Consider the following 9,959-nt stretch of genomic DNA (forward strand, 5'->3'; position numbering starts at 1 on the left):
GCCAGAGCAGTCAGACACTACAGTCAGAGCAGTCAGGACAGTCTGTACAGTCAGAGCAGCCAGAGCAGTCAGACACTACAGTCAGTGCAGTCAGACACTACAGTCAGTGCAGTTAGTACAGCCAGAGCAGACACTACAGTCAGTGCAGTCAGAGCTGTCAGTAAAGTCAGACACTACAGTCAGAGCTGTCAGTACAGTCAGACACTACAGTCAGTGCAGTCAGTAGAGTCAAGTCAAGTCAAGTCAGATTTATTTGTATAGCGCTTTTTACAACTGATGTCGTCACAAGTGCAGTGCAGTCAGTGCAGTCAGTACAATTAGAGCTGTCAGTGCAGTCAGAAACTGCAATCAGTGCAGTCAGACACTACAGTCAGTGCAGTCAGTAGAATCAGTGCAGTCAGTAGAGTCAGTGCAGACAGTACAGTCAGTAGAGTCAGTGCAGACAGTACAGTCAGTAGAGTCAGTGTAGTCAGTACAGTCAGTAGAATCATTGCAGTCAGTGCAGTCAGTACAGTCAGTAGAATCATTGCAGACAGTACAGTCAGTAGAGTCAGTGCAGACAGTACAGTCAGTAGAGTCAGTGCAGACAGTACAGTCAGTAGAGTCAGTGTAGTCAGTAGAGTCAGTGCAGACAGTACAGTCAGTAGAGTCAGTGTAGTCAGTACAGTCAGTAGAATCATTGCAGTCAGTGCAGTCAGTACAGTCAGTAGAATCATTGCAGTCAGTACAGTCAGTAGAATCATTGCAGACAGTACAGTCAGTAGAGTCAGTGCAGACAGTACAGTCAGTAGAGTCAGTGCAGACAGTACAGTCAGTAGAGTCAGTGTAGTCAGTACAGTCAGTAGAATCATTGCAGTCAGTGCAGTCAATACAGTCAGTAGAATCATTGCAGTCAGTACAGTCAGTAGAATAATTGCAGTCAGTAGAGTCAGTACAGTCAGTAGAATCATTGCAGTCAGTACAGTTGAAGGTCAGTTCAGTTGAAGGGCATTCTGCTGATCCTCTACAGCTGTTCCTTCTGCCGCTGCTGTGACTGAATGTCTGAACAAGGTGAATTGTGTAACATAAACATTGGTGTTTTTAAGAACTGCATTATCTGCTTTTACAGAGCAAATCACTTCAGTGAGACGGATCCTGAAGCTAGAAAGGCACTGGTCATCATCACAGACGGAACTCCATCGGACTTCAACTCTAAAGATGTTATAAAGAGATGTGAGGATCAACGTATCTTACGCTTCGTTATTGGGGTGAGTTCACAGATACAACACATTAACCAGTACTACAGTCCCGCTCACTGGACCTGTACCTTTAAACAGTGCTGCACTACATCACCAATACACTGTTAGAGGAGGCACCTTCTGGTGTGAGGAACAGTCCTTCAGATCAAAGTTCAGCACTACTGACTTCATTCAGACTGGCTCACAGAACGGGAGAACCGAGGTGAATAGAGAGACATCATCAGAGTTAGCGTGACTAGCGCAGCACATGGAGTAAGCAGCTGTTTCCATGTATGTGTGTGGAAGATCCAGCCAGTGAAGATGGACAATGCACCACAAGTTTCTCCTAAGATACCTTCTGTTTCCTCTTCGTTAGTCCACAGTCTTCAGAATCCATTAGATTTGTTTAGCTTTTCCTTTGAAAACTTCTGATGCTGAATTCTGTGGTGAGAAAAGGTTTTGTTCTGACGACTCTTCCATGAAAGATCAATTAGTGCAGAAGTCGCTGAACACTACAACAGTACATTCCATGAAAGCTCTCTTCCAGACCTCAACCTGACCTCCACCCTTCCTCTTAACAGTTGCTTCTATGAAGAACTGAAGAAACAGCTTCCTGAAAATGGTCTGATTTACATTTACTGAAGCAGCCTGTGATGCATTTGTTGGTGTCAGTGCTGCTGCATCATCTGCCAGTTTGTGTTCTTGAAGAACTGTGAAGATAGCCTCCTCACTCCATTCACACCTACCCATCTGAGGCAGAATGCACATCCGCCCACGCTGATGTCTCATGTTCTGTCCTGATGTTAGTTGGTGAAGCCAGTCAATGCGATGCCATTACATTTATGGCATTTAGCTGACGCTCTTATCCGGAGCGACTTACAAGGGTACTCATATTACAGAGGCCAGTGTAGTGTTAGGAGTCTTGCCCAAGGACTCTTATTGGTGTAGCACAGCATAGTCATCCAGACTGGGAATCGAACCCCAGTCTCCCACATGGTATGGTAGTTCACTGGCAGGTAGTGGTGTTATCTGTTGCACCACACCAACCGTTTTCCTGCAGTGTTCTGGGAGAAGTAGGCCTGATGGCTCATATTTTAGGCTGTATAGAATCCGGTCATGTCGGCCTTCTTCTGCTGTTTATTTCCCAGGAGAGAGAAATAATGTGGTGTGGATTAGATCATTAGAGAACTAGTGTAAAGTGTAGACATACTGCTCTCAGTCTGATCATCTCTTCGTCCATCTCTCCAACCACCACTACTCTCTTTTTAACAGGTGGGGAATGTGCAAGTGAACAAGCTCACGGTATTTGCCTCAGAGCCCAAAGATCAGAACACATTCTACATTCAGAACTATGGGGGACTGGAAGGGCTTTTGAGTAAACTGCAAAATAAGATCTACACCATTGAAGGTATCAGGAACAGCATGAATACGATGTACTGATGTTGAACTGTCTGAGCTCTCCTTTCTCTTTTTCTACTTCAGAAGTGATTTGTAAGCATAACTAAAGTCAGTCTTCATTAGTCACATATTTTCCTGTACAGGCAGTGAACCAAGCAGGCAACGGACAAAGGAGCTGTCTCAAAGTGGATTCAGCGCCATTTACAATCAGGTAAAACCAACCCGATTTCAGTAGTGCTAAAACTGAAGCCCCTAGATCTGATCTGCTGAGCCCAGCCTCTGCTTCTGCTGTTTGAGTTGTTTTAAGAGGGATTTGTAAACTGAAGTGGACTCTTGTATGTTGGAAGTTTAACCAGTTTCTGATCAGGTTAAAGTACAAGATCACTTCACTGCCAGAATGAATTCAGTCAAAGCTTTCCAGAGTCACATATCTGATCTGTTCTGGACTCCAGGAAACTCTGATCTTGGGGGCGGTCGGATCAAATGAATGGCGTGGATTGCTTTATGAAGTGATGGGATCTGGAGCTGGAGCCACAGAGATGGAAATCAAAGACCCGAAGCTGAATAATGACTCCTACCTGGGTAAACTGGACTGCATATTTGATCTGGATTAGCTTGAATAGTTAAAGCTGTGAACATTGTACATTGTGAGTTCACATTTGATGTGTTGTTGATCTGAGTGCTTCATGTTGTTGTAAAAGGGTCTGTTGTGTTTAGGTTACTCTCTAGCGGTTGGTCAGAAAGCTGGGGGCTCTCTTTTATTTTCTGGAGCTCCGAGGTACAATCACAGGGGTCAGGTGACTTATTTCATTAAGCGTGACCAGACCTGGAACAGCCCAACCAATGTTATTGGAGAACAGGTCAGTAATTATTTCGAATATTTTTATTACTCCAGTTGTTTTGGACGGGTTGTTCAGGACAGTCCCTCAGAAATCATTAATCAATCCTAACTAACTTCTCTGCAGGTCGGCTCATACTTTGGCGCATCTCTCTGTTTATTGGACGTGAACTTGGATGGGGACACTGACTTTGTTGTGGTTGGAGCTCCTCAGTACTACCAGGCCCAGCCCCGGAGGGAAGGCAGGATGTACATCTACAGTCTCACAGATCAGGTAAAGCACAGCCTGCCTCTGCAGCCAAGAGAAGTAAGATCTGTCCAGAGCTCCAAGGTATGGATGAATCTGTCCACCTGGCAGTCAGTCTGAGAGTGGGTCAGTATCCTGTGCTTTAATATTCCACTCACTGCAAAGCTGGTTACCTAAAGATACTTTAATCAATGAAGATCTTCTCAGGGACACACAACCCTTTCAAACCTCAAGATGGTCAAAGCCTCTGAGAAAAGGCTTCCTGACTCTCAGAATTTTTTTGTTTAATGTTCAGAGCAGTTGTCTTCCTCTTCTCCAGTGGTCCTCACAGTGATCAGTGCATTCCCTCTGCACTAATCTGAGACACTCTGGCAGTATGTTCAGGCATATGTACAAAATTTAGACATGTAGACAAAATTGTTGAAACCCCTCAGTTAATGATAGAAAAACCCACAAAAGTCACAGAAATAACTTGAATCTGACTAAAGTAATAATAAATATGAATTCTGATTTTGAACCATGCTTCAACATAAACTCATTAAACAGGTCTGGACAGAAATGATGGTACCCCTGAAAATAATGTGACCAAAGGGACATGTTAAATCAAGGTGTGTCCACTAATTAGCATCACAGGTGTCTACAATCTTGTAATCAGTCAGTGGGCCTATATATAGGGCTACAGGTAGTCACTGTGCTGTTTGGTGACATGGTGTGTATCAGACTCAAACACCCAAGAATGGCTAAGAGGAAAACATTGGACTATTCTGAAGTGGTCTTCTATGAGCCCTGACCTAAATCCTATTGAGCATCTTTGGAAGGAGCTGAAACATGGCGTCTGGAAACGGCACCCTTCAAACCTGAGACAACTGGAGCAGGAGTGGGCCAAAATACCTACTGAGAGGTGCAGAAGTGACAGTTACAGGAATAGTTTGATTGCAGTGATTGCCTCAAAAGGTTGTGCAACAAAATATTAATGGTACCATTATTTCTGTCCAGGCCTGTTTCATGGGTTTATTATTTTGAATATAATTCTGTTGAAGCATGGTTGAAAAGCAATGTCTGACTTTCATTGGTTAATTTTTATAGTATTTTTATTTATTATTACTTTTGTCAGATTCAAGTTATTTTGGCAGTTCCAAGTATCTTGATCATGGGATTGTGTGAGTAAGATAAACAATTAGCAGGGGGGGGGGCAATCTCCAGTCCTACAGATCCATTGTTTTCCTGTTTAAGCATACCTGATTCAACTCACCTGTTAATTGGCCGTGTCATTGAGCCTCCTGCAGTGATCTGGTTCTTACTACTTACATGTCCTCCATGCTTTTAGCATAAGGTAAGACAGTTGAGACATGGTGATATTTTGAGGCACCTCCCACAGCCGTAGGGAACTCTTACGCACTTACGGACTCGTGTTTGTGCCACCACCATTCACCACCATGTCTGTACATCTTTTACAGGCCTGTGGCTGCCCTGCAATTGTAGTATTAATTCCTCCAGAAGTAAAGACAGGTCCTATTCCAGGCATAGACCCACTCAGTCATAACATCGTCACATTCTATTTCTTAGGATGGTGACTTTGACATTTCTCCATTTTCCGGCTCATACTCTCTCATCTAGGTCTGGATGTCTGGGGATGTGCGAGTGTGCTTACCTCTGTAGGTGTCTCTTCAGGCAACATGGGTCAATGCCCAGAACCACTCAGTGTATGTCTCTAGGGTTACCATGGCAGCACTCTGCTCAGGTCCTCACATGTAAGCCCTTCTCTTGTCCGGTGGTGTGTACCTCCAGTTCAAGCCCAGTGATCAGAGACACCAGTTCTGTGCCCACTACCACATTCATGTCATTTGAACCACCTCAGATAGTTCTCCGTGTCCCTCAGGTAAACCACCATCTGTCTCTCTGCTGAGTTCAGATGGGAACGGTTTGCTCATCAGGACTTTTCCAGATACCTCACCATCTGAAATACCCTAGCAGAACTTCACTTATTCAGTAAAACTCCTGCAGAGCTTTATTTACTCATTCTTCATTACCTGAGGAAACAAGGTAACAGTTGTGCTTATGTGTGGTCCTGCTGTCTGTCTGTAGATGGTGCTGGTGAAGAAGCAAGAGGTGTCTGAGAGTGTTCTAGGCCAGTTTGCAGCATCAGTAACATCCATAGCAGATCTGAATGGAGACAAGCTGCAGGATATGGCTGTTGGAGCTCCGCTGGAGGACGATGGCAGAGGAGCAGTCTACATCTACCTTGGTGACCACATGGGGGGCATACGTGCTCGCTACAGCCAGGTACCCCCAAAATGAAAGAATTAGTAAATCAAATAAAGAAAATGATCTAGAAGATGAACTTATGTCAGATTGTAAACATCACAGCTTACAGTCTTTATTTTCCTTCAGAAAAGTTTCATTTTTGTGTTTCTCATTTGAAAAAATCTGGAATGTTTATTATGATTTTGGCTCGAGGAGAGGCCAAGTCACTACGGCTGGAGGACTGTACTGAGCTCAGAGACACACACAGACACAAGCAAGTCCAACCAAACGTATTTTTGAAAGCATACCTAAGCTATTTCCGCTGTCCTCCAGGTCCTCAGGCCTCACACACAGCAGCAGCAATATCCCTGCTCAGTGTTGGGGCAGACCTTGACCACTCGCACCACCCCAACGCTAAAGAGTAAGGAAAAGAGCAGCCAGTGAATCCAAGCTGATATGGATGGTCAGGGTCAGGGTCACAGAGTGGATCACTGACCTTCAGGACTATGTCCTGGCCAGGAGGACCGTGCTGGCCTTCACTCTCCCAGTACTGGTAGCATTGTGTGATGGGGAAGTCCAAGATAGTGGGTGAACTGGGAATGACTGAGATGATTGAGGTGACTGTGAGGGAAGGATGATAGTGTAGCCACAGAAGGGAAAGAGGTTCATGTGAGAGGAGAGGAACATGGATGAACACTGGAGTCCTGACGGTGTGCTGATGGTGAAGGGTGAAGGAGTAGGGCTCAGCTGAAAGGATAGTATCATACAGGCTGCTGTAAACACCAGCAGATGATCAACTCTGTTTGTGTGTGTAGCGGATCCTGGCACGGGACATTTCCCAGCAGCTCCAGCAGTTTGGTGTGGCGATTGATGGCTCCATGGACATGAATGAAGACAGACTGTCAGACATCGTGGTGGGAGCCAGAGGGACTGTGGTTCTGTTAAAGTAAGAATCCCTCACTATTATAAACCACAGACGTCTCCATCTCCTAGTTACCTACTGAGTAACTAGCACCTGACCAACCCCCCAAACTAACCAAGGAGTTCAAGAAAGAACTTAATGCTGTGATACTGTGTACAGGTACAGTTACAGTAACACTGTATTACTGTGTACAGGTACAGTTACAGTAACACTGTATTACTGTGTACAGGTACAGTAACACTGTATACAGGTACAGTTATCATAACGCTGTATTACTGTATACAGGTACAGTTACAGTAACTGTATTACTGTGTACAGGTACAGTTACAGTAACACTGTATACAGGTACAGTTACAGTAACACTGTATACAGGTACAGTTATCATAACGCTGTATTACTGTATACAGGTACAGTTACAGTAACTGTATTACTGTGTACAGGTACAGTTAGTGTAAAGCTGTATTACTGTATACAGGTACAGTTACAGTAATGCTGTATTACTGTATACAGGTACAGTTACTATAACGCTGTATTACTATATACAGGTACAGTTAATGTAATGCTGTATTACTGTATACAGGTACAGTTACAGTAACGCTGTATTACTGTGTACAGGTACAGTTAATGTAATTCTGTATTACTGTATACAGGTACAGTTACTGTAACACTGTATTACTGTATACAGGTACAGTTACAGTAACGCTGTATTACTGTGTACAGGTACAGTTAATGTAATGCTGTATTACTGTGTACAGATACAGTTACAGTAACGCTGTATTATTGTGTACAGGTACAGTTAATGTAACACTATTACTGTATACAGGTACAGGTAATGTAATGCTGTATTACTGTGTACAGGTACAGTTAATGTAATGCTGTATTACTGTGTACAGGTACAGTAATGCTGTATTACTGTGTACAGGTACAGGTAATGTAACACTGTATTACTCTGTACAGGTACAGGTAATGTAATGCTGTATTACTCTGTACAGGTACAGTTACTGTAACGCTGTATTACTGTGTACAGGTACAGTTACTGTAACGCTGTATTACTCTGTACAGGTACAGTAATGCTGTATTACTCTGTACAGGTACAGTTACTGTAATGCTGCATTACTGTATACAGGTACAGTTACAGTAACACTGTATTACTGTGTACAGGTACAGTTAATGTACATACTTACATACTTGTGACGTCTCTGGTTTTTCAGGTCTCGTCCAGTTCTGTCTGTTTCTGCTCAGCTCAGCTTTTCCCCCTCTGAAATCAACCTCGATCATTTCGACTGCCAGATCAAACCTGAATCTTTTCTAGAAGTGGCGAATCTCACCATCTGCTTCAGCATGACAGAAAACACCATCAGCAAGGGTATGCTAACATGCAGCACAGCTAATTAACGTCAGTATGTATGTATGTGTATATATATATATATATATATATATATATATATATATATATATATATATATATATATATATATATATATATATATATGTATATATGCTGGTTTTGAACCACAGGCTATTTGATACCGTACTCCTGCTGTTTTGTCCTCCTCACAGGGGCGGTGAGCAGTGGTCTGAATGTGTCGTTCGAGCTCAGTGCCGACGCTGTGAGATCGTTGAGTCGAGCGTTCTTTGAGTTGGACGATAAAAACTCCAGAAAACTCCTGGATTCTGTGCTGCTGAGCTCAGACCACTGTTTTAACCAGCCGCTCTACATGCCCGTACGTTACTACATCACACCTAACGCAGGAGCTCCCAGTCCTGATCCCCACTCTAACCTCAGTCTCAAGACTAAAATGTTCCTGGGTTTGTTAGTTTAGGGGGTTTAGCTTCGGGAGCAGGGGTGGGAACTCCTGATCTTACAGTCCAGCTGCAGGCTCCTGCAGAGTCACCTCAGTTCTCCTTCATGGTCTACCTGTCCTGTCCTCTTTTGTTTCAGACCTGTGTGAAGGACACGCTGCTACCCGTGTTAATCCGGCTGAATTTCTCCCAGGCTGACCAACAAGCACACAGCTCCAAAGCTGTCCTCAACATCGATAGCAAAACAGTGACCTTTGTGGAGGTGAGTCATGGATTCGTTAATCTGAGAGACTAAGACTCAGTCCCGCCTCAAATCCCTTTACCCAGAATTCTCCTTCTGAACTGGTGCTGGACATTTCTAGCCAGGTGCAGAAACCTAAGACTTGCTAGGTAAAGAGGTGGAGAGTTCAAACGGGTCTAAGGGTGTTTGATGAACGGCTCCCCAGTTCACAACCTGCTGGTGAGAACAGTCCCAGTGTACCACACCTGCTGTCTTACTATTAACATCTACAGCAGAAACCTCTCCTTCAAAAACCAGGAACCACACAGACAACGCCCTTCTCCTCCTGAGTTCCTGACTCAGGTTCATCCTTTCATATCATTACAATTGACTGGGACCTCTAGAAGATCAGCTGACACGGCTTGCTAGGGGAGACGTTTCAGCCACTGCTGGAGTGGGAATTTGAGCTGACCGGCTGAATGACCGTCCCCTCGTGATGTGATTGGCTTATTAAAGATGGGCATCTGGTTGAATCGTCTGTAATTTGGGAGGAAATGATGGGATTAGTGGGACGGGTCAGTTTTACCTCCGGCCTGTTTGACTTGTTTACTCCTGTACTGCCAGGTTCCCTTCCAGAGAAACTGCCAGAGCAATACGAGCTGTGTGGCTGATCTAGAGCTAGACTTCAAGTTCCTGTAAGAATCCTAATACACACACACACACACACACACACACACACACAGGTAGATGTGGAGTTCTGAGTGAAGGGCTGAAGTGTTGGTTGGTCTCTTTCAGGAACAGCTCGTTGGTGGTGGTGGATCAGGCGTATTTCATCATCAGTGTAACTCTGCTGAATAAAGGAGACGATTCCTTCAACACCACTGTGGTGCTTCACTACCCACTCGGCCTGTCGCTGTCCAAGTTCGAGACCATTAAGGTAAAACTGCCCCCTGATCCAAATCTTCAGACACTGTTGCTGAAGCCAGGTCGTAATCACTGGTTCTGCTCCCCTCATGAACCCCCAGACCTGCAGGCGTATTGATCACTCATTCATCAAAGAAAACCACTGA

General features: G+C 44.3%; 1 protein-coding gene across 1 annotated transcript in view; it reads left to right on the forward strand.

Annotated features, from left to right (window-relative positions):
• The window catches only part of LOC140536299 (integrin alpha-M), a 38,052-nt gene that overhangs the window by 19,025 nt on the left and 9,068 nt on the right, over nt 1–9,959 (forward strand). The window contains exons 8-20 of the mRNA XM_072658024.1: nt 1,109–1,247; nt 2,490–2,625; nt 2,759–2,826; nt 3,068–3,197; nt 3,333–3,475; nt 3,581–3,727; nt 5,786–5,983; nt 6,760–6,890; nt 8,078–8,232; nt 8,427–8,590; nt 8,809–8,931; nt 9,514–9,584; nt 9,685–9,826. Coding sequence (XP_072514125.1) covers nt 1,109–1,247; nt 2,490–2,625; nt 2,759–2,826; nt 3,068–3,197; nt 3,333–3,475; nt 3,581–3,727; nt 5,786–5,983; nt 6,760–6,890; nt 8,078–8,232; nt 8,427–8,590; nt 8,809–8,931; nt 9,514–9,584; nt 9,685–9,826 — 1,747 coding nt within the window. The remainder of the gene's footprint in view (nt 1–1,108; nt 1,248–2,489; nt 2,626–2,758; nt 2,827–3,067; nt 3,198–3,332; nt 3,476–3,580; nt 3,728–5,785; nt 5,984–6,759; nt 6,891–8,077; nt 8,233–8,426; nt 8,591–8,808; nt 8,932–9,513; nt 9,585–9,684; nt 9,827–9,959) is intronic.

The sequence above is a fragment of the Salminus brasiliensis genome, chromosome 15 (genome assembly GCF_030463535.1).
Source record: "Salminus brasiliensis chromosome 15, fSalBra1.hap2, whole genome shotgun sequence".
Lineage (NCBI taxonomy): Eukaryota > Metazoa > Chordata > Actinopteri > Characiformes > Bryconidae > Salminus > Salminus brasiliensis.